General features: G+C 40.6%; 1 protein-coding gene across 3 annotated transcripts in view; it reads right to left on the reverse strand.

Annotated features, from left to right (window-relative positions):
- Positions 1 to 24,601, reverse strand: part of LOC138188072 (uncharacterized) — a 167,777-nt gene extending 143,176 nt beyond the window's left edge. Inside the window, exons 1-2 of one of the 3 annotated variants that reach the window (XM_069129500.1) lie at positions 23,853 to 24,601; positions 5,728 to 10,628 (exon numbers count right to left, since the gene is read on the reverse strand). In XM_069129500.1, coding sequence (XP_068985601.1) covers positions 5,728 to 10,594 — 4,867 coding nt within the window. In that variant the 5' untranslated portion in view covers positions 10,595 to 10,628; positions 23,853 to 24,601. The remainder of the gene's footprint in view (positions 1 to 5,727; positions 10,629 to 23,852) is intronic. The other 2 variants (XM_069129501.1, XM_069129502.1) reach the window with 2 other exon arrangements.
- Between the last annotated feature and the right edge of the window lie 1,486 nt (positions 24,602 to 26,087).

A 26,087-nucleotide genomic window follows, 5' to 3' on the forward strand; every position in this document is an offset into this window, starting at 1 on the left:
AGGCGAACAGAGTTCGCTAGAGTTTGCATTCGGTTTGCACTTGGCTTCGCTGGCTGTTTCATTTCGCTTCGATTAGGGTGTTGTCGAAGATTCTCGCAGACGAGCAGATCGCAGACGGCTGGCAACGTGTGTTTTGGAAAAAAAAGGGAGGTGGAATTAGGTGGTGGAAGGTGGGAAGAGTAGGTAAACTGCGTAGGTTTGGAAGATTTATGACCACGCAGTTTACGTATTAGAATTAGTATGAGAATGGCGAAAGCGTGTCCCATGTATTTACTAACGCGTAACGTGATCGAGATTAATTTTTACGTCTTCTGTAGCTACTTACTATTATGTTACAATTTAATACGACACTGTGTCATAAACAGGCAGCCTGTGCTACGCGAATACCACGTTAAAATTGATTGTCCAAATTATTATGAATAATATTATTATGAAATATATATGGATTATTTCATTCCTTCAATTTACTACTAAGCCATAGCCAAGAACATGTTCGTCTTCCCATAGCCAATTCAGCTGATCTATGGATAGGAGGAGGAGCGAACGCGGAACATTTCTTGTCTCTGTGTTATCTAACTAGTCATCTTCCAAGTACTTAACGACTGCTTTAACACTAGAAATACCATACCAGTCAAATTGGCTGGTTTTACAATTTTATTTTCAAATTCCTACTTCATGTTATATTTTTGCCGCAATGATGTAATCACTTTCGCGACCATAACTAAAGGAATAATATTATTGAATGAATTTTATTTTGTCTTGTTATTTCTATACTTAAACTCGCTCCGCTCGACATTTTTTCTTTTTTTTTTTTTTTTGATAACTGTATTATCACGTAAACAATTATTGTATACTCGATAAAGCGTCCTTATTTTATTTTTTTGTTTATAGGTTATCTTCTGCGCTCCTCAATATTATTACTATTAATAATATTTTCAATAAAAGTAATAACTAATTATTGCACCTGGGCCCATAACCTGTTGTGATCCTACCTCTGAGTATAGAAATAGCAACATTTTGTTTTTTATGTATTCAAACTGAAGATAATTTTGTATCAAGGCTACTCGTACCAATACCAGTGAAAATGACTGGTACTTGTCAAAGTGTAAAAGGGTGCTGCAATCTGTTTATCGAACCCCAATTAACCAGTTTCCTCGTTTTCTACAACTCGCCACGCGTTTTTCAAATTTTTAATGCGTATCACTCGATACGATGATATCAGTTATCAGGAAAATTGCGGATCGATCGCTAGATCGCTAGATGCTAACACTAGAAATACCACACCAGTCAAAATGACTGGTTCTACAATTTTATAAACGTGTCAACCCTCGTTTAGGGATTATGGCTCCAGATGGATTAATAATGCCAAAAATGTACTACGTAACATGGAATTGCTTCCGTAAGAAAGTAATAAATCAATAAATATAAAAATATTCTATTATTAGGTATTTTTTAAAGACCAGTCGTTTTCACTGGTTCTGATAGAAATATCTTCGTGTTAACTATCAGTAGTTCTAATGTTAAACAGATGATATCCACAGATCGAGAACAAACGTGTAACTGTTATCACCAGATTCTGCTATATTTTCCACTCGTGACACGATTCAGAAAGGCGTCAGCGCCACTCTAACATCCGGATATCGACTATTCGAATTTGCATCCGAGCTGCCTAATTTGCATACATATTGAACGGCGTATCGACTAATCGAAAACTCGACAAACAATTTCGTTGCCCTTACTTTTCCTTCCAGACTCTGATCTCGAATACGATCGACCAGATTGGGCGTCGCTCGATCAGTTCTATTCCTTCGTCAACGAAAAAACGCGCGCACTTCGTTCTCGTTTCCAACGTTTAACCCGTGCGTGCACGGCGCAGCATTTCTGTTAACCGTTTTAGCGCCACGCAGCGCCATCGCGCTGTTCGCGGACTGTGGTGAACTATATCGCAATGTTTCGTCACGATCGTCAATTCGCAACGCGCTCGGTTCCGAATGTAGCTCGTCGCGAGTCGCATCGGAGATTCCTCTCGCAATTACTTGTTTTTTCAGAGAATCGTAAATCCCCTGCATAAACGAAAAAAAGGGGGAACACGATCGCATCGATCGGCATTTCTCGCAAATAAATCGACGAAGCACGGATTCTTGGAAACCCCTGCCACTAAAACGGTTAAACGTGTAAGCGAATTGCGGTAGGGTTCAGAGGCCCAGCGCTGCGTCTATAAATATAGACCATAACCGGAAGCTTTGTTTTCACGTGGGCTCGTCGTGGCCGAAGTGTTTTACGATCGACGGCCGCGCGAGTCTTTGTCGAAACGATGAGACGAGAAACACGCGTCACGATCTCGAAATATGGAACTTTCTTTACTCCTGTTAACACTTTACCAACCGATAGCCTATTAATCGGCTTTTTGTCGCCGGCGCTTACCAACCGATAGCCTATTAATCGGCTTTTTGTCACCGACGCTTACCGACCGATAGCCTATTACTCGGCTTTTCGTGATCGACAATCTTTTTCATTATTTGAGCAGTAATTTGTTATTTAGTACTAAGGTACCTTGCTCGGTTGCGTCAATTGCGTTGCTTTGTAAGCTCCCACAGTTTTATACCAATTTGAAAAACGTAACGTTCGCGATGAACGAAAAGAATGGTATCGGAGAGTCTAAACCGAAACAGAGCCGGCGCCAGGGAGAATCCGCGCCTGAGCTGCCGGTCGGACGTGCGTATGCTGTTGAACCGCTAGCGGTCAGTAAAGTGTTAAGCATAAGTTAATGGAAGAATCATGTTTAAATTGAACAATAACTTTGTTTGCCTGATTTAACCTCGATCTAATAAACAACGTTTCGTTTTGAACGTGATACCATTGTTAACGACAACTCCATGATTCTTCGATCAACTGATGAATAAATTCTACTTTACCGGGACGTTCCGAAGCTGCAGGTCCGCTTTCACGCGCCGCATTTCCTCTTATTGGAATTACGATGAAAGATTGGCGAACAAGAAGGAGACTAAAAGGAGGGAAAGACGAGGACGTACAGCTAGCGGAAACAATAGATAATCGGCGAGAGACATTGGAATTGCGCGAACAAACGCGGTACACCTCGTTTCCCGAATGAATCGACGCGTCGGTTAAATTACTCGTCGTTAATTGCAAGCTTCGATTTAAGCTCCGTAATGAATTCGCGATACGATCGAGTGTATAGGCAATTAAAAGATTTCCATTCTTCGCGCAACAAAGTAGTTAGTCTGGAATCGCGCGGTCATGTGGTTGTAGTTACGAACGCACGGCTGCAAAGTTGTCGCGGTTTCGCCTCTGTACCGTTAAATCTCTGCAACAGCTCCGGAGATGCCGCTGTTATGGAATAGTTAGCAACCGGCAGACACGACTCTACAAGCTCCCAGTATTCTGCATACATCGATAGACATAGAAAACGTAATACCCATAATACGACTTCATATCTTTTGGAATATAATTAAAAGGGTAAAAATTTGCTGGAAGATTGTTGCATTCTACGCTTTCAAGTTTATTATGCGCGCATAAAAATCCGGGTAATGTATTGAGTTGGCAACTAAGTGGTTGCGAATTTTGTCATTATATAATTTTGTCATCTATTGACAAAATCCGCAATCGCTTAGTCGCCAACCCAATAGCTATGATATTTGTCCGAAATATGCGTAATCGAAACATTTTCGGTGTTTGCATCTCTTTCGCACGGTCGATCGATACCGATCGTCGATACATTGCTTATAGAAGAGTTTATTCGCCGATTCTCACGATATACAGCGCTGTGATACATTTTGTGTATCCCAGTATGGCCGCCGCTGGCGACTTCATTTGAGACGAGAGACGACGAAACGTAACAACGAATTGTTTCGTTCGCACGAAAGCCACTGTGTCGCTCGATTCGCTGTTTGTTCGGTTTTTTTTTATCGTATTCAGGTTTGCCTGTTTGCGTCACTCTTTGCTATTCAAATAAAGCTATAGACCTAGAAAACTAACTGTACGTAAAATGTTTATGTAAAACGATTACGATATATATAGAATGAAACTAGAATAAAAGGGAAAACGTATCGGTCGTCGTGCTATATTTTCGCAATGGAAATGTTTCGTGAAAGCAAAAATTGTAAATGACAGTATAAAATACCGCTACGATAACACGGAGCGACGCTACGATAACAGGCCCGGGCATTACGTTCGGAGGTATCGCAGTATGAAAACTGGATGTACAAAAATCAAACGAACCACTCAGATGGCCTGCCAATAGCACGTGTTTCGAAAAACCAATTCATTTTTGCAGAATATTACGAACTACCTTTCGTTTCAAATATTTCAAGCTATACAAATTTCTACGTTCTAACACTTGGAATTTTTTATCAAAATTCTACGTACATACTATATACAGGGTGGTTGGTAACTGGTGGTGCAAGCGGAAAGGGGGTGATTCTACGCGAAAAAAGAAGTCGAAAATATAGAATAAAAATTCTTTTTTTTTTAATTTTTTTTTTAAATGTTTCCATCGAGACAACGATCTACAGTGAGATCAGTTATAACGAGACGTGATTAAGTGCACGCGTACCGAGCGGAAATTCAAAGTCGATTTTCTCGAAAACAAATCCTCAAACGAAAAATTTTTATTCTATATTTCCGACTTCTTTTTTCGCGTAGAGTCACCCCCTTTCCGCTTGTACCACCAGTTAAAAACCACCCTGTATATATAATTAACCAATGTAACTTTTTAAAAAAAAACATTTTTATTAGGAATAAAGGTAACAGCAGGAAGATTTCACAGATTATAGAGTTTTGACTGTAGCGAAGAAATTATGGCGCAAGAGACGAGAATAAAAGCTGAACAGCTTTATGAACAATTACAAAACCTTTGATGTATCTGGAAATCGTATTTGAAGAAACGGATGTGAGAATATGTATAGGTGAGAATACGTATACGCGAAACGGTAACACCACGGACTCTCAAGAGGCTTAAAGCGTAAGAGCGAGATTTGTCTGCCGCGAACGAGAACGTGCTTCTACGCGATGCTTCTCCCGGTTTGCCTTAAGAGGCTCATTGAAATGCACGGTCATACGCCGTGCCACGCGGTTTGCACCTTGTCCGGATAAAAGCACAATGCGGCCGAAACGCGTTTGCTTTGACACGAAAACGTCATAAAAAAAGAAAAAAGAAAAGAACGCCAGGATATTGACGATCAGTTGAATAATCCGTCACATCCGCCTTTCGAAATTCTTTTTCTTTTTTCCTGGCCAATGTTAACACTTTACCGACCGATAACCTATTAGTCGGTTTTTGTCACCAACGCTTACCGACCGATAGCCTATTAATCGGTTTTTTGCCGCCGACGCTTACTGACCGATAGACTATTAATCGGCTTTTTGTCATTGACAATCTTTCTCATTATTTGAGCAGTATTTTGTTACTTAGTACTAAGGTACCTTGCTCAGTTGCGTCAGTTGCGTTGCTTTGTAAGCTCCCACGGTTTTATACCAATTTGAAAAATTTACCGTTCGCGATGAACGAAAAGAATGGCATTGGAGAGTCTAAATCGAAACACAGCCGGCGCCAGGGAGAATCTGCGCCTGAGCTGCCGGTCGGACGTGCGTATGCTGTTGAACCGCTAGCGGTTGGTAAAGTGTTAATAAGACAAAGAACGCAACCGTAATCCACTGGTTGGTGTAAGTGATTTAATGAAAAAAAAAATTGACTAAAACGGCACTCACCCTTTTGCTGAAGCACTCGTTGCGGAGTAACAGCTCTCCTAGGGTCGTTCCCATTGTTCCAACGAACTTCGTTATAGGCGACACTCCGTGCGGGTCCTGGTCCAGCTGTAGATACGCTTCTCGCGCCACTTGCACCATCTTTGGGCAAAGGCGGCAGAGGTCTGTCAGCGTCATACTCCGTACCATCCAGGCAATTCACATCCCTACGTTCCTGATGCAAGAACACGGAATCGGAATCGGAAACACTGTCTTCGCTCCTGTGTCTCCTAGTCGGTGGTTCCGGGGCAGTGCCATGTTTCGTTGGCCAGCTTCCACTAGCCAAATCCTGACCAACGGCCGATTGGTTGGAGAAACTGACCCTTTTCGCGCCACCGGCGGTTCCGTACTCCACAGACTCTCCGCCGATCAAGCTTCCCCTCTTAAAAATCGGCGGAGGAGCGACTGTCTTTCCATCGACGTCATTCGCCTCCTGCTCGTAGATCGAAGAAACTTCGAGTTTCCTCGGAATCACTTGCCCCTCTCCTCTGTGAAAATGTGGAGAGGCACTTTTGCTTCTTTGCGCTTCTTGTCTAGCGGGGTCCAGAGGTTTCGATGGAACCAAATCGCGACGATCGCGAATGGCCTGTTGAGGTCTGACGATCAAAACAGGCTGATTCTGGCCCTTCTGACTCTGCATTAGAGGCGGTTTTCCTATAGGATTCGATTTAGAGCATCGAAGATTGCCGGCGGACCACGAAGCTGGGTTACCATGAGCAACAGGCACGGCAACACTCGTGGGACTTCGAATCGCAGTTTGTCTAGGTGTCGACGTTCTGACGGGATTCTTCTTGCAATAAGAGGATTCCTCCATCAGATTCTGCTCGTAAATACGTCGTTGTTGTTCCTCATCCAGCTTCTTGAGCTGCTGCCAGTACACCGCTTCCCTGACCTCGGGTAAATCAATTTTTCGAGCCATCTGTCTGGAGCTGGCGCTTACAGGAGACGCTAGTGACTTCCTGTGTGCTTCCAACGCCTTCTGCTGCCAGTAGAACGCTTCTAAATGCTGTCTGGTCTTTTGTTTCGAAGGTGACAAAGGTCCGCTATTAATGCTCAATGTTCCCCGTTGTCCATACATTGGTTCGCAGATTTTCTGAACGTACATCGTTTCTGGCCGAGACTCTTGCTGCTGTGAAACACTTTGCTCTTCTACGCCAACCCTATTAGCGTTTCGTGCCAATTGAATTTCCACCTGACGCGAAGCAACAGCATTTTGCGAATGATGAGTCTGCTCTCGATGATGATGATTTTCTTTGGACCCTGACTCGGTCAAATGGACAGACTTCTGCGTGTTTGGTTGCACTTCTTTCAGCGGACTCGTACGAGCTTCGCTTGGCTGCTGTGGACTCGCTTGTGGAGAAGACGTGTGTGCTTGAACCCAAGCCACTCTGTCATCGCCGTCGTTCCTATTTACATTATCCGATCTATGGTTTATGTTTTCCGGCGAATGAATTCTTGAAGAGCTAACAACCGCGTTTCTTTGACTTTTGTATCCGTAAATGGGCTCTGGTCTCGGTATTTCTGTATTAAAGTCTCCAATGGCCCCTGCAGTGCCTTTAGGCATAGTAGCATCCTTATTTGGACTGGAATCTTGGTTACGTTGATCCACGGAATTAACGTTAGCAAGTTTACGGGGTGTGTTCGTCATGTGAACAGGTGATTCTATAGCGCAGCGTCTGGAATCGTTCGAAGGACGTGGTATTCTCGTCTCGCAGGTGGTTTCTCTTTTCGGAGAAGCTATCAGAATCTGCTCGTTGGGCTGAGCTCTCCTGGAAGCTGGTAGACGTTGTCGCGATCCAAAGGGAGAAATCGGTTTGCCTTGGCTTCCGCTAGGGGAAGTCGGACCACGATTCGATTCCTCGTGATTATTCGCTTCTCCAGCTTGCCTTTCATCCTCGCGTTTTTCATTCGCAAGATTTTCTCTCGGCGAAACAGATCTTTCTCCTCTCGAACGAGTTCTCTGAGACGGGGAAACTCTCTTGTCCAAAGAGTCTTCGATCGAACGGTCGAGTTGCTTAGCATTGGCCGAATTCTCTTGGCAAGGAGAAGGCGAGGCAGGAGTCTCGTCATAAATCCTCTCATCCATGCATCTAGTCGACGATCTGGAGGGCGATTTCTCATTTTCGTAGATCCCTTCTTGCCTAGAATCTTCCTCGTCGAACTCGCGTCCATTGGGAGACCCACTATTTCGAGGCGAATGTAAATAATATTCGCCGCTCTTCGAACTGGATGGCGAGAATTCGCTTTTCTGGCTGGAATTGGGTGTGCAACTCGAATCCCCGTAATCTCCAGATTTCTGACTGGACCCCGAGGAAAGATACTTGGGGGATCTACCTACCAAAGGGGCTCTGTGATTCTGATTTACTATCGGCTGCCTAGTAATCTTCACCTGTGCAGAAACAGACTTCAAAATCAGACCAGGAGGATTGTCATTTTCGTACAATCCAGGTTCGTTCAGGTATTCCGGCGGCTTATCGTACGCGTTCTTTCCATATCTGGCTATTTGCTCTTGCCCTTCCTCTTGCTCCTCCAAATAGTTCTCGTAGTTGGCCAATTCGGTTCTTGAGTGAGGTATCGCGGGCAACGGTCGATCCATCGGATGAATGGCCCTGGGCCTAACTAGGTACCTCTCGCTAGGTGGAGCAGAGATCCTTCCAGAAGGTGCGTGATTCCTCTGAAAGAAGTAAGGCGGTCTACTCGCGTGATTCGGCTCCTGCAGACTGTGTTTTCGTTCCAGTTGGCCGTATCGCTGGCCGTATCTCTGGCTAAATTCCTCGCGCTTCTGCCTCTGCTCGAATTTTCTGATGTCGGGCGAGATTCCCAGCTGCGCGTTCCGCTCGTTCCACCTTTCGTCCGGCGCGATAGAGCTTAGACTGGAATCAGTCGTGTAAGATCTCGGAGCTCCGCTTCGATCGCGTAACAGACCTTCGTGATCCTCGTCTCTGGCTAGGTGATCCGGGGTGCTCGTTATGGGTCCTTGATCCGGAAAGAGCTCGCGCTTAATTTCGTCCAGCCTCTCTTCGATTATCGACCCGTTCAGGCTGTTGTCCAACTTCACGTTCCTCTTTATATCTTCGTTCAGATTCATCGTGTCAGGAGACCTGGTGTAGTTCCCGTTTTGCTGGTAACGAGCAAAGTGTCTGTCATCGGGCCTCTTTCTCTCTTTAGACTCCTTCTTCTTGTAGTCTTTTCGAGAATCCTTGGGAGAGAAGAAACCAGGCAGCAGACGACGAAGGCCCAGTTTCTTCTTTTGTTTCTCCTCTTTCTTCGTGCGAGAGGAAGTGCCCGCCTCCATGGTGAACTCTCTTATCAGATTCGCGTAGCCGTCTGTCTTACAACTCTCTCTAACTAACGCAAAATCAACGCTGTCTGTGTTCGTGGAACTCGAAATTTTCTCGCTTTCGATCCTCGGTTGTTCTGTGAAACTCTTGGCTGTCTCGTTCCTAGGATTCCAGAATTCCTTCGACAATAAATACACGGACTCGTTCCACAGATTAGAAGCTCCCAACTCTATCTCTTTTCGCCGATCAACTTCCACATTGTCAGAGTCATTCTCGATTCTCTCGTTCTCCTTTTCTCTGATGTCCTCGTCCAAAGACTTGATCCTGTCCTCGAGACAGGAATCCGAGTCGACCGTGCTGAGCGTGCTGTCAGCGAGAATTTCCTCGCAAGTTCTGTTGCCAGGAAGATCGATCGATCGTTCAAACTCGGGCCTGCGTTTTCTCTGGTCGAAGAGCGGCGTCTGAGGATCGTAGTCCTCGCTCTCCCTGGAGGAAACACTGCCCAACTCCTCCACGTAAGAGGACTTGGACGATTCCGAGGAGTGACGATCCAATTGGTTCCTCAGGAACTCCCCGGACCACCTCTTCTCCACTTCTAGCACCTTCTCGCTGTAGATAGGCCTCTTCCTCGAGTCTGACTCTTCTTCTACAGTGGAAACAGATTCGTGATTCACGTCCAGCAAACCGTACTCCTCGATCTTCAACCTCTTGTCGAGATTATGCTTCTGCAGAAATTCCTCGTCGAACGTGATTTTACTGGCCAACTTCTCGCTAGGCTCCGCGTCGGATAACTTGAGAGCCCGGTTTTCTCGCGATTCTAATAGTTTTTTTTTATATTTCTGAGCAGTGTTTGCGTCGATTTTCGTGTTCAGGTTCTGTTGCAATACTTCGATGTTTGTTTGGCTCTTCTCTAATCGATTTTTCGCGTCGATCTCTTCTATCTCGTTGTCCTTATCTTCCTTCGTATCTTTATCCCGTTCTTCTTTCTCTTCGATTTTCCCGCTAGGCTCGTTCTTTCTTTTATTTTCCGATCTGTCGGCAACAAGTTCGTCTTTCCGCCAATCTTTTCTCGAAATCTTCGCCGGGGTAAGATTTTTCAGTGAAATCGCTATGCTGCCTATAGATGGACTCTTGCTTAATTTAACAGGCTTAATTCTCTTTTCTGTAATCGTTGATTCCGTGTTTTCTTTTGACGGAGCATCGTTACAGATATCGGTACTGTCAGGTGCAAGAATATCTTCGGGAAGAGAAGCACGAAATTTACTAGAATCCGCCGATTCGTTGATTTTTGATCGCGAAAACGCTGGCTTACCAGGCTCGGATTTTATCGAAAGTTTCCTTTTCAACGAAGTTTCATTCTTCGTTAAAAGAACCTCGCGAGAACCAGCAGATTCTAAGACGATCTTTTCTACTGTAACTTTGTCTATCGACAGAACTTTCTCTTGCTCCCCTTGATCTTCGCTTTTGGCAGTTTGGTGCGTGGAATCGCGATCGGTTCGCGCGTCCGTGTTCCAGGGATTTTCATCGACGATTTCCTCCGCCGCCTCCATCCTCCTGTACCCAGGAAGCACAGCTTGCCACCGCCTAGAATTGAAATCAAGCGTTCGTCGAATCTTTCTGTGCATTAGCTAAATTTCGCTGAAACGTTCAGATTACAACAGGAATAGTTATAATGCACCATAGTTTTTTACTAGCTGTTTATATTTATCGAACAAACAGGAATAAGTCGCACAAGCATCACCATATAATATTTTAAACTATATTAAAAAATTATTTATAAAATTTATAAACTAATAAATTAATAATAGACTAAATAAAATTAATAGTAATTTCCATTTTTTTAATGGAAATTACCAATATAATAATTATAATTAATATTATTATAAAATACATATAGATATTAGAATACATATAGATATAGAAAATTAGCCGCAAATTTTCGCAAAATCGGATAATTTATCCCTTCAAAGTGTTCCAAGAAAGTGAAAAACTGAAATTTCGAAAAACCCTCCCAGCGTTACCTGGGGAAAACTGTTACCTAACGAATGAACTAATAGGAAAAACCCAATACTTGACTAACGAAAAAGCTGATTTTTCCCATAACCAATATTACCTACTAGCCACGTTGGTAGAAGGCTTTCTCCTCCTATCTCCATTTATTAACATGGCCTATAACCAATTGGCATCGTGGATCGTTACCCTCACTTTTCCTAACGGAAGGTGCGAACAGCGAATCCGCATTGTTAATTAAAAAGGACACACCCACACCGAGCTTTCCTCCGTAATGAGACGAGAATACCTAGGGGAGAAATAGACAAAACCCTCGAACAGTGAACATCTCTCCGATCAGTGTAAACCTGTGCTGTGCTAGAAAATAAAGACAATAGCTGTGTTACGACTCAGCTATTTCATTTCATCAACCTACCCTTAAGTTTACGTGACAAGTTATACGTGTATTACATCGCATTCGTCATCCCATGGACCTTGGATTCGTTATCGAACCTGAATTCGTCGTCATCAACATCTCGACCATCCGATCGCCGCTATTACTTATAGCCTCTTGTAGTGCCCACATTTGTACCATTAAATATCAGCTACATCCGCGATGGTAAATTTGAGTGAAGGTTTATCGAACGCCTAAAATTCCAACCTTAATCCGACAAATATATGAACGCGTTCCCTATCATTGCATTGTCTAGTAACACTAAGAGAGTAAGGATCTGAATCAGCATGAACTTATACATTATATTTATATCTTTAATTATTTCAATATACTTTTCTATTACAAATTCATCTACTCGTTGTTCAATCAGTCAACCTCAACCTCAACATTAAGCAGAGCTAACGTTATGTTTATAACAGAGACATTGAACAGCGAGGAATTGCTGAAATCCGAGACAGGGTAACTGTTGTCACGTGCATGTTACTTATTAGCGAATTGTAAAATTTCGCAAGAAGAAAAGAGTACCGTACATCGACACGACGCGACGTCGCGTTAACACGTTGACTGCCGCGCGTGTTTTCAACGAAATCTCCTTCAGGCCACGAGTGCCGCTGTACCAAGCGCACTTTGCTAGACTGCCACCGATATTTTAGATAACTTAAAATCCATGCCCTAATTCGTTACAATGTCGAAAAGAAAAATGGAAAACTTATTTCTTAGTGAGTCAAATAGCAGTGAAAAAGAAAGCTTTTACGAGGCTTACAGAAATTCGGATAGCAGCGATGAGGAAGAAATCAGATTTCCTAGAAATAGAAATATAAATAGAATTACATCGTCTGATTCTGATTCGGATATTGATAAGTGCAATCGTAGCGATACTGAATGTAACGAAGATACTGTTGACGAGATTTTACAAGAATTGGTCATTGAGGAAGAAAGAAGAACTGACGATACCGAGGAAAGTACAATTCAATTTGGCGAATGGAACGAATTTAGTGGTCGGCAGAAATCATTTTTTTCCAGAGACAAACGGCCTCATTAGGCAATTACCTGGCGATGTTAATCCATGTGATGTGTTCGAGCTGTTCGTTGATGACGAAATAATAAATTTACTTGTATCGGAAAATTGCGACAAGGAAGGATGTAAATATTAGAAGATTTAGAGAATTATTAGCTGGAAAATTATTAGGGTTGTCTGAAAATACAAAAAATCCTTGTCTTCGACGTAGTCAGCATAATATCGCCGTTCGCAAAAATGATTTCGCAAGAAGCATTAGTCGCGCGTGCAAACTATGTTATGCGGATAAAAGACGTCGAACGGACCGATCAAAGACACGGGAGAATTTAAAGAAAACAACTTATTGTCCAAATTGTCCCGTCCAAACTCAGCTTTGTATAGAATGCTTCAAACTTTTACATTCTAAATAATTTTCTTAATAAACCATTTTCGTATTACTTTTATAACAATTCAATAGTTTTATTACTTTCTGTGGAATATCCTTTCAATACCTACGACGATCCTTCGCAAGTAGTCAAATAAACGTCACCCGAATACGGATGACGCGGCCCTGTCAGAAACTTTGCTGTCACCAGAATATGGGTGACGTGACAGTCAACGTGTTAATGTTTCTTCGGCAAAGGGGACGGTATGTACTGTACAGAGTTTCCGCGTTCGCGCTAACGAACCGTAGAGCAAACGGTTTCGAGGCCGAAGCGAAAGGATAGAGGCTGGTGGCGAGTTTAGCGAGACGCTATGCAGGCGCCAGGATAATATCGGTCGCGGTTGGCACATGGTATCGCGTTACCTTGATTACGAGAAACCGATCTAACTCAGCCGTACATTTATCTCGACTACCATATTACGTGACTCGTGCTTCGTCTCTGACACGAAAGAATTTCATTGCGTCTCGTGGCAAATTCGATCTCTCCGCTCGCTAACTAATTACGTGCGTATTATGTTCTTTGGGCCAACGTATATCGTAGAATTAATTAGAATTCGTAGTCGACGTGTCTCGAGAGTGTCAGCTTCACACTGTCGGCACAACCGACTTTGCAGATATACGACAGCCTAATTTCGTAATAATCGAAATAAAATAATTAATTGGTAATTTGATTAAATACGAACTAAACGAAAACAATTGATTTTTCTTTGTTTAGAAAATTTCATTATTTCTAGGAGCATGTGCAGTCGCCACGAGAATACTCGGAATTTCAGCCAATCGCGTACCTGTTGATAACTAGCCGCCACATTTATTTACGTTACGTTATTGGGTCTGCAACTAAGTGATTGTGAATTTTGTCATTAGGTAGTATTGACAAAATCCGCAATCACTTAGTTGCCAAGCTAATAGATTACGGAAATACCGAAATTATTTTACGGCGAAACGAAAATACGGATTTTTTCGCTCTACGAATATCACAACGAGTATTCTACGAGTATCGTGAACAGGGTAAATATTTCACCGTGTTGCATGGATTCTATGTATTTTTCCATCTGTACATTATTATTTGCTTGCGTAATAAATTCTGTCGCCCCTTGGTGTCTTGACGTTTTCAGGAATATTACGAAAACCTTGTTTATGCTATTGTAGATGCAGCGAGTGCAAAATGCGATAAGTAATACAGAAATACCGCTGGACATTGCATCGTTAACCCTTTGCACTCGGAATTTTATCTCAATTTCGATACCAGAAGCTCGAAACGCTTTTAAGTGTTTTATTTGAAGTTTACTTGAACTAAAAAATAAGACAGCTTAAATAAATAAAGGAAGAAAGAAATTCACCTAAATACCAGTTTTATTCACACTATTGTTGTATTTTGTAATTTTTAAGTGTATGACATATCTTGAAACAATTTCCAGGATCCAATCCTGCTCTTCTATCGTATGTTTCATAAAAAAAGATGGAGCTCGACAAAGGAGTCCCTGAGATAAAAACTGATGTCGAGTCACGCTCGACATAGGAGTGCAAAGGGTTAATAACGATAATAAAGGAAAAATTAACGTCACGGATACCTCGTAAAAATTCGTTAGTATTGAGTTGGCAACTAAGTGATTGCTTATGTTATCAATGCCACTTATTGACAAAATCCGCAATCACTTAGTTGCCAAGCCAATAGATATATCGAATTACAGATTTCTTTAATCAGACGACAAAAATGATCAAAGTTTCATTAGAATTTACGATATCTCAGATTACTGGAATGTTTTTACCGAATTGACAATAATAAGCATGATACTAATCTCTTGACTCTGGCAGATAATTTCTCGTAAAAGCCAAGAAATAAGTAAAAACGAACTTGTTCTTTCCCTGCGGTCTCCGAACGACTCTTCCGACGTTTGTAGTTGCCTGTATACTCTTCATATAGAAAGTGATTTTCCAGCAGACGAAGCAAGCCAATTTCGCTTGGTAAAACTTGGAATTAATAACGGCGGATATGTTTTATAACTTCGGGATAAACAACATTGTTTCCATTTACCAGTTACTTTTCTCCCACACAACTGCCACTTACGTGGTTACTGCCGCGATAGCCAGCGAATATCTCAACGACGACGTTACTGCCACCTGCCGGCCAGGGTTGTTGCAAAAATTACGAAACTTTCGTAGTTTAGTGAAACTAGATACGTGTGAGACCAGCCACGCGTTTATCTGAAGATTTGTAGCGATTGCGCTGTATACGTGTTCGCTCGATTCGGACTATACGAGGACTATAGGGCTGTAGCGAGCCAAGTTCTCAGAAGCGAAGATTTGATCGGGTGCAACCGAGGGCCGCGACGTTTCTTCGGATAATCGCGATAAACAGAGTTTTAACTGGTGAGTCAAGCGACAGAGCGGTGATCGGATTGGCGGCCGCAACGGAAGAAGCAACTTCGTACAGTAGCGAAGAGCAACGACCGTAACCGATTCCCTCGGCAACCCGCAAAGAGCCCGAAGCGAGACTCTTTAGTCATTTTTTAGCGCGTTTTTCGCGGTCCCGTTACCTTTCCTTCCGTCCGCCATCTCTCTCTCTCTCTCTCTCTCTCTCTCTCTCTCTCTCTCTCTCTCTCTCTCTCTCCCTTTTTCTCTCTTTCCAGTCCCGGCAAACGTTTTTACGAATCTAAGAACAGCTGGGTCATGCGCCATGTTTACGTACATGTACAAGGTGAGTCGGTAAAAATCACCATCTCACGTAATTCGTTAACCGGCTGAGCTTATCATTTACCAGGTAAAATTCATCGCGTCTAAGCAGCTTGATCGAACGAATACATTTTGACCTTTCGATGCCTCACATTCTCCGAGATATCAGGCTGATCTTCAGTTTCTTAACAGTCACCGTGTATTTTCTTTTGAGCTCCGTTGTAGCCGCCAAAGAAAAAACGAATTCGATGACCTCTAACAATTCAAACTCGTTGTCTCTCTCGGTCGAAACACGTGGAGAACTACGAGATCGCGAAGAAAAGAACGATAATCCGTAAAGTAAAGTTTAGTCGAGTAGAGTGCTGGAACGTTAATGCCGGCCACTGTACGTACAGTGGCTGGCGAACATATTCGAACACTTAGAAAATTTTTGTACGCGAATATACCGTGAGCGTTAGACGAAACTTCTTGAGTGCAGGAGGATGGAAATTGGGTGGTTTTAGACCTCGCTTCCGTTTTTTCCACGATCGTTGCCGAAACTGGAACAACGAAAGATAACTAAAGAGAAAGATAGTGGCGACAACCTGGAGGAACAGTACGCTTCAAGGAAACGCAATACGCGTTCTTTATTGAAATGAATATGTCGGTGTTGCATTACGAAGCAGTCGATTACAAAAATACACTCTGTCGCCATTGATTACATAAACGTTTTGTATCGAAGGTTGACGTAATCGGGTCGGTTCCGTGCTGTTCCAATAAACAAACGAAGAAAACCATCATCGAACGTCGATGTAAATTTGAAAGTGTTCGCTTGGGTAGAGAGGTCTTTATGTTTAACGCTGCTGCGAAATTCCGCTCTTTCTCGTCGTCAATGAGTTCATTCTTCCTCCACAGGTTTATCATTCCTAAAGAACATCTTTGTGCCTGTATTGCTGTTTCTGTTCCTGTAATATGCCTGTTTCTGTTCCCTTGGCTGTTACATTGAAATCCTATTGTCTTTGGTCAAATGCAATAAAAATATAACGCCTTTTTTCTGCCCAAGTAATTAGATCACAATTTAGCGATGGAAATCAATGGTCAAAGTGAGATACTATAGGGTTGGCAATCAAGTGATGGCGGATTTTGTCATTAAGTGTTGTTGAGTTGGCAATATCTGCAATCACTTAGTTGCCAACCCAATATTTCGAAATCGTGAGAAATAATAAAGTCGAATGGGAAGGTAAATAACATAAAATAACGCTGTCAAGGGAAGACGCGCGAATTCGAAGAATTATGATACTTTGGGGATATACGGAGGATATATAACTACTACCAAGGGATAGGATTGACCCCTGAAAATCCAGTTATTTTCCGATACTAATTGTAAGAGATAGGAAACACGCTATCGGACGAAAGTTACTTCTTTCAATTGGGGCTATCATTTGGTAAAATTGTTTGTCGATTTTACAGCGAGTTATAACGTAAAATCGGAAAATAACCGGATTTCCAAGTGCTACGAGTCGAGCAAAGTTACATAACCTTTTTTGAAATTGCCTGCTAGGGCCAGAAAATTTATGATAATTTCATTGGTATATGTGGATTGTGGCTATGCACGTAAATATTGCAACTATTGAGGTTGGCAACTATTTTACATGTATTATTTAGTAAATAATCCATAATTTCATTAGCATATGCTTCATCATCATTTCTTTTTGCACTATATTTATATCTGAAAGAGCTAGACGCATTCCACCTTTCAATTATAATATTTTTTTTTTATTTAGTTTACATTCACAATTTGTCCGATTTGGACATTTGGTAGAATTTTTTGGTTGTTTAATTATAATATGGCTAATTAAATTGGTAAATAAGGTTCTTAGACATACTGTGAATCCTTATTAATTGGATGTCTTTCATGCAATTTAACTTTCACTACTAAAAAATTATTATTTACAGACACTTTCTACGTCATATCTAGCTGCTTTTGTATCAGTCTTTTTAGAGGTTGAAATAATATTGATGACATTAGGTATGACAACTTTAATTACATTAGAAATAGGTCTTATAACATTTTCTAAGCTACTTAGCTATAAAACTTGTATGACATATAAAATAACAGAAAATATTATAAATAATAATTATAAATAACGTACATAATGTTACAATTTGAACAGGACTGTTGATGATCTTTGAACTGGCTTCTATTGTTTCAATTTTTCTGATAATGATAGTTCTGCTATTTACATGTATAAAAGTATTACAACATTTTCTAAGGTACTTAGCTATAGAATTTGTATGACATATAAAATAACAGAAAATATTATAAATAATAATTATAAATAACGTACATAATGTTACAGTTTGATTTAACTATGAGAACAGGACTGTTGATGATCTTTAGACTAGCTTCTATTGTTTCAATTTTTCTGATAATGATAGTTCTGCTATTTACATGTATAAAAGTATTACAACATTTTCTAAGGTACTTAGCTATAGAATTTGTATGACATATACAATAACAGAAAATATTATAAATAATAATTATAAATAATTAAATAATGTTACAGTTTGATTTAACTATGAGAATAGGACTGTTGATGATCTTTGGACTGGCTTCTATTGTTTCAATTTTTCTGATAATGATAGTTCTGCTATTTACATGTATAAAAGTATTACAACATTTTCTAAGGTACTTAGCTATAGAATTTGTATGACATATAAAATAACAGAAAATATTATAAATAATAATTATAAATAACGTATATAATGTTACAGTTTGATTTAACTATGAGAACAGGACTGTTGATGATCTTTAGACTAGCTTCTATTGTTTCAATTTTTCTGATAATGATAGTTCTGCTATTTACATGTATAAAAGTATTACAACATTTTCTAAGGTACTTAGCTATAGAATTTGTATGACATATACAATAACAGAAAATATTATAAATAATAATTATAAATAACGTACATAATGTTACAGTTTGATTTAACTATGACAACAGGACTGTTGATGATCTTTGAACTGGCTTCCATTGTTTCAATTTTTCTGATAATGGTAGTTCTGCTATTTACATATATATAACAGTATTAAATATACTAATCTCAGTTATAGGGATGATGTTATTATCAATGGTTAATGTAAAATTAATATATGTATATATATATTGAAAATATTTTTTAATTTAAACATAATATATCATACTGTAAGAGAAGAATATTTCAAACGTAAAAGGGCATTATTATACGTTCTCTAGTATTTGTATTTTGATGTGTAAACAATTATAGGTGGAAGAATAATGGAATTAAGTCCGGATGAAGTTGCATTTGCAACAGCACAAATTTATGTTGAGATAGCACTGTTATACCAATACGTGTTATTGTTTATGAGTATGATGTATCATCGATAAATATCAAGGATAAATTTACATTATTTACGAAAAATATCGTAAAAGATATTTATAACACGACGTACCTCAACATTTCCTTAAGCATTTATTTCTTTACGGATTTCGGATATTTCACTCGTTTTCGACTCAAACACCGTATAAGCCCCGAAAGTTGAACCGAAGACTGTAGCAAGCCTTAAGCTTCCAGTTTTATTAGCTTTTAATTGACGAAACAATTGGAGTGATCGAAATTACATTTGTCAAAGGCTTTCGTAACGAACGTGAAACAACGAAAATAGAATTTTCGTGGATAAATTACGCGCTGTTAAATATCGATAAGAGTTTCGGTAGAACTACGTTAATTCGGTTGCCAGGGAGAAAAAGGGGAGGAATTAAGAGCCGCGATGGAGAAGTAGCGGTGTGTTCCACGAAACGTTAACAGAGCAACCATAACTCTTGTCGAAGAAACACAGAGTAATTTTCTACGGACCATAAATTTCCTAACACGGACAGTTTGCTGACCGTAACTAAATTCGACTGTAATCTCCATCCAAGGTAGAACGAACACGAGAAACGAAAGCAGAGAAAAGTTACATGGAATTGGGAAAAAATCGAAAGAGAAGAGAGGCATGGAATGAGATAGACTGAAAGTCTGAAATGAACGTCTGCTGTCGGGCTAATAATTGACAGACTCGATTGGTTCAACGAGTACCACCGTTCTCGGTTAATTATCCTGACTCTCGTTATCCCATTATCGTCGTTAGATAGTATCGGAAGGGTGAAGCGAGCTTCTTTGTCGATTGCCGACCGTCGGTTTGCAGGATGCACGCGTTTCAACGACCGTGGCGCGCTCACTAGGAACCCTGTTCCATTGTTGATGGAATATCGCAGCGATTTTCGATCTTTCTATCGCATCGTACCACGTATTGGGTTGGTAACTAAGTGATCATTACCACCTAATGACAAAATCTGCAATCACTTAGTTACCAACCTAATACAAGTAGTCACCTATTTTCTTCCGCAAAACGGCGCCGATAGTTTATTTATTTGTTCACTTCTTAACATTACTTTTTAGCACCAGCCCTATAATATGCTAGAAAAGGATAAAGATAGCACAGTTAAGTTACTAAATAGTAAACATATTTATTATATTATATTATACCAGAACGTTCATTTATTTAAGCAATGTAAAAATTATAAAATAACATTGTCAGGGAAGAGGCTCGGAAGAATTTTTTTAAAAGAGAATTTACGTGATTAATGCGATTTATGGAATTACAGTAATCACGCATATGTTACGTACACGTTGTTGTATATGAAACGACATGCGAATTCTTGAGGTTCTCGATGGTACAACGATACCTTTAGCTATTTTAACAGCGAAGATTATGCTCCTTCTGTGCAGTATCGGAAGATTTACATTGTCAAGGGTATTGTGAGAATCGAAAACCATAATTGTGAGAATGAAGCGACATCAGGTGCTCGGTATATGTTACATGTACATGTTACGCGATATGCAGACAAATATTAGGTTGTCCGAAAAGTCTCTTTCGTTTCATAAGATGATAATAGATGAACAACAATTTCTGTTTTATATTATTTTATTGAATTAGCTATGATCCTTTTCGTTCTATTTACTCTATTACGTACATGATTCAATAAACTAATATAAAACAAAAAAAACATTGCGCGTGTATTATTTCCTTATAAAACGAAAGAAACATTTCGGACAACCTAGTATTACACTATGATTGTTTAAGCGTTAAACACCGTAAACACGGAATGTTCAAAGTTGCGAAGGGATAGAGAAAAGAGATCAACTGGATCAGATATGGCATTAGTATGCGCGCACGTATCCTGATAAATCGGCTCGCTGTTTCTAACGTCGCTCGCGAGGAATTCAAGCCGGGAAATCAGAAGATAATTACGCAGGAAACGCGAAAGTGCGTTCAAATTTATAACACGAAGAAGTGGAAAGCGATCAAGCAGATTATTTATAAAAAATAAAAAAAGAATATCAGCCATCTTTCTCCTGTCCTTTAGCGTGAAACCATTCCCATTTATGAAACATGACAAAACATTTATTCACGACAATAGTTTGGACAAGCGAGCGAGCGTCAAAAACGCAAAAATTTATGCCGTGTACTTTCCACGACTCTGTTGTATTGGGTTGGCAACTAAGTGATTGCGGATTTTGTCATTAGGTGGTAATGATAAAATCCGCAATCACTTAGTTGCCAACCCAACATTTGAGGATCAATAGGCGGATCGTACGATGCTGGACATTGGCATATTCCGCATGAGATGAATAAAACTAAAAGGTTGTAAGGGGTTGCAAGAGTAACAGGTTTTTAAAATTCTCAGGAAATTTAAAAATAAATCCAAGCGACCTTCGCTTTGTCAACTGCCATTGGTAGCGTGGGTACCCCGCTGGGGTTAGCCACCCACATGTTATATTATTACACCACTAAGCTATAACATTTTACCAAATGTCCTACTGGACAAATTGTAAAAATTTAAATAAATAAATAAATAAACTGCCATTGGTAGCGTGGGTACCCCGCTGGGGGTAGCCACCCACATGTTATATTATTACACCACTAAGCTATAACATTTTACCAAATGTCCTACTGGACAAATTGTAAAAATTTAAATAAATAAATAAATAAACTGCCATTGGTAGCGTGGGTACCCCGCTGGGGTTAGCCACCCACATGTTATATTATTACACCACTAAGCTATAACATTTTACCAAATGTCCTACTGGACAAATTGTAAAAATTTAAATAAATAAATAAATAAACTGCCATTGGTAGCGTGGGTACCCCGCTGGGGTTAACCACCCACATGTTATATTATTACACTACTAAGCTATAACATTTTACCAAATGTCCTACTGGACAAATTGTAAAAATTTAAATAAATAAATAAATAAAAAAAAAATTGGTAGTGTGGGATCAACGTAAGACACGTTATATTCAGAATAAGAGAAAAATGTCACGTAAACGTAGGCGAAAAAATGCTTCGTTACGAAATTACGAGAAAAATACGAAATAACAACGGACTAGTTTTCGTTACACAGAGCAGAAGATTCGATTATTTATCTACGTTTGTTGCATTTCAAAACGTCCCTGTAAGACGCATCCTGGCCGAATAATCGTCGCTTACGACGATTACATAAATGAGGAACGCCGATGAGCACATTCCGCGCATACTCGTTACGAAACGAATTGCAGGCGACGTTAAGAGACGATTTTAGTCGCGACACAGTTCTTTTTTTAAATCGCCAATCTTATCGATAAATTGTTACGGGACATTTACGCTGCAACTAGCTATTTCCACAAATTTGGGCGTAAATCAAATAATACATATGAAAAACTAAAAAGTGCTTTTTTTCTAAAAATTGTTCAAATTTCAGTTTCTTTTCATTTTCTTAAAATTTCAGCTTTGCAGAGTATCGCGTTACAAACGATGATCAAACTTTAAACTCCTGACGAAGCTACAGCGACGAAAACGCGGAAGATTCATTATGGAAAAATGTTATGCGGAAGCTTCTCTTACGTTTTTCTCGAAAATATATTTTCCTGACCCGCGAAATATTCCGAGCCACGTATCACCGATCCGATGCTCTTGAAATTTCCAAAATATATTCCGCATACTACATTTTGCAACGTGACGTAGGATTTGTCTATTATTTCAAAAATTGTACAGTTTCAAAGCCAAAACTTATTATTATTATCGTAATTACTTGTAGGAAGAAAAATTGTCAAATTCTATTGAGTTGGCAACTAAGTGATTGGGGATTTTGTCATTACCACCTAATAATAAAATAAAATCCGCAATCACTTGTTGCCAAGTCAATACATATTTCAAAACGCATCAGGTTTAGTACAGCGTTTTAAAGGATAAAGGAAATCCGTTACGGTTTCATCTCGGGAACAACTGCTGGCATTAAGAAAATAAGTTCATACGAACGTTGAAGGGATTAACGTGCAAATGCTCTTGGGCGTTCACGTTCGGGGTACGCACGTAACCATTCGTGGAATTATCGCTTGGCAGTTAGGAGGAGCACTCGCGATAAATATCGAGTACTCTCGGCCGTGCCTAGCATCGACGAGAAGAGATTGAAAGTTTCTGAACGACGGTTACACGAACGGTGGAACACCTCGCTTCTTCAACGTTCCCATTAGAAAAGCCTTCAACAGGCTGTTCTATCGTGAAATTCGAAAAATGTCAATTTTGACTGTTTTTTTTTTCAAGAATATAATTACCGAAATACGCAGTGGGAAAATCTTTTATAAATGTTTTACATTTGCTACGAAGTTGTTGCGCGCGAAGATCAAGAAGAAAGACACGTGTAAGTGTCATACATGAGAAGACTCATTTTAAAGAGAGAGGCACCAGGAGCGAGTCATCGGTGCGTCCTCTTCATCGGTACACGGATTTTCATGCAAATTTATATTTCTGAGAATGTCTAGCCAAGAACGTTAGAAGCTTGATTTACTTGTTACGTATTATAGAAAGCGCTATTATTTTCCAAATTTTATGCGTTTTTTCATATTAGGTGCATCCTGTGCAATTCTGTAGTTTCAAGTTCCCTACAAAAGCAGAGATATCGTTGGTCGAACGCCAGGCTATCGGCGATCGCGACCTCGTTGCCTGCTACTTTATTCGTCCTTCGACAACTTTTTGCACGAACGTATCATTTGAAAAGTCCGATTATTATTTCTATGAATCTGCGACCTCACAATTATAGAAACAGACTGGGTTCGTTAATTGTAAAAAGCTGTCGTGAAACGAAGATCACTGAAGCGCCATCTATCGGCTTGCAAAGCCATTCTACGATCCGCGGCACTGTATAAATCTGTCAAAGGTTAATTACCAAACTTTCAGCCTTCCTGAAACCTGCGGCGCTTATCTCTTTCGCAGCATCGACTCCCACCGCTCTATGGTATTTCCACTGCTACGCGTATAATCGCAGTCCTCGACACCACGATTCGAACAAATCTTCGCCAACGAGAATGATCACACTCACTGTTGGAACACGGTGCGACCGACCGATCACCGAATCCACCTTACGCAGGATCGTTCGACTTATTACAATTCGGTGGGAAGATAACCCGTGACGGGAAACGCGACGATCCAACGAACAGGATGGAAAAAAGGCGTAAGATGCGGCGAATGTGGATGGAAAGCGAGCGAGTACCGTCAGATGCACGGCGCATCGCTAGGAAGAAGGAGAACAGAAACGGAGAGAGGGAAGAATTAATCGAGAGAAGAGAGCGAAAAGGAAGGGAAAGAACGTAAAAGGAGGAAGAGAAAAAGGAGAGAAAGAGATGAATAGGTAGAGAGAGGGAGAGAGAGAGAGAAGGGACACGGCGTCAACGATGCCTCTGTGCCGACACTGGCGACCGACTGCGACTCTCGTTCGCGTAATGCACGTAGAGCAAGTGAAACAGAGAAGGTGGGGGGTGGAAGGCGAGAGAAAGAGCAAGAAACGGCTCGTCGAGAATGACGAACAGAAGAGAATGGATTGGAAGTAACCGCGAACGCGAGGAGAACTCTCGCGACGACCGACACGCTTCGTTTCGTGGTCCGACCAACTGATCGCCAACCGACGCCACTTCTATTCGACACAGGGGACCACAGTTAACACCGATAACGAGTTACAGGTAGGCGCGTATTTACTTATGACGCATCGCCGTATCAGCGATCAGCTACTCAGTGACTCTCAACATGACCAACTCGAACAGTTTTCAGGCTTTCACTACACGCCTGGATCGCCTGCATAGTTGTTCGTGTTATTTCACTTACTACACACACAGTTTAAGGTTATTTCGCTTGAATATTGCCAACTGCGATCTTGGCGAAACGTTGAGATTTTTTTCCTTCTGGACACGACTTCATGCCGTAAACCTCGAGCGGCGTTAAACGAGCCACGTGTTAAATGTAGCAGTGCTAAGCGGTAACATTCACGCGTGAATCGTTTCAAGCATTTTTTACAGCGTTCTGTTCTCCGACGTTATACTCGGCATATATTTGTTTGTTTATGTATTTAGTTACTCGACCAACGATACGAATCGCGCAGAGTCTGATGTCGTCTATACAGTCACGCCACAAGTTCGTCGAGATAGTTTAAAAAGTGCTGGCGATACTTGTTTGGGTATTAGCTCTATTTTCGCGGGAATCTTTGTGATTTTATCTACTGAAATATCTCGCAACAAATGCAAAGACCTTTGCCTCGTCGAGAAATATGTTCAGTCATAATATGTCGACGTGCAGCCGTACAAGATAATTTGTTGTCAATGACATTTGTTGAAACGTTTCCACGAGTTTTTGCACGATTTTTACAAGGTTCCGTCATTAATTGAATAATGCTCGTACGAAAGTACGACAGGTGTTATGAAAATCGTTTGAAAAACGTCTCGTTTAAAAATAAGGCTACGCGCTAATACATTTCGCAGCCACTGTACAGTACGAAGGATACGAAGAAATGTCTTGTCTGTCACAAATGTATCGTACACTTTGTACACGTGTCGGTGGAGATTTTCGTGTTGCACCGCGAGGATCGAAGATCTCAAAGAAATCAGGTCGCAAGTCGACCGTTCTCTTAGAAAAAATGTTACACTTTCGTTAATTTTATATGTTGCATATATACAGGGTGTCCCGAACTTAAACGGCCAAACCGCGAGAGTTTATTCTACAGATAAAAAGAAAAAAATATCTGTTATACGAAGTTCGTCGATAGACGCTTTGTTACAGAGTTAGAAACAACAAATGTGGCGTGCACGTTGTAATACCGTGACGTGAATAATCATGAAATGCAACAATATAAGAAAAGATGATTACTTTTAATTCTTCGTTTCAGAATATCGTCCTTGCGGACGGACACATGCTTCGCATTAACGAACAATGGAATTAATTACGCTACGACGATCCTGAGAATTTTCCTCAATTTCAATAACTTCGTATAGCATTTTTTCTTCTTTCTGCCTGTACATTAATTTCCTTCTCGCTGATTTTCACGAGCTTCGATTATGTTGCCTAGGTCAACACTCTGACCACCTTTCTCTTATACATATTACCGCCTTAGTTTTCCAGACATTACCAATATCCT

The sequence above is a fragment of the Bombus flavifrons genome, chromosome 16 (assembly GCF_040668555.2).
Source record: "Bombus flavifrons isolate JBK064 chromosome 16, iyBomFlav1_principal, whole genome shotgun sequence".
Taxonomy (NCBI): domain Eukaryota; kingdom Metazoa; phylum Arthropoda; class Insecta; order Hymenoptera; family Apidae; genus Bombus; species Bombus flavifrons.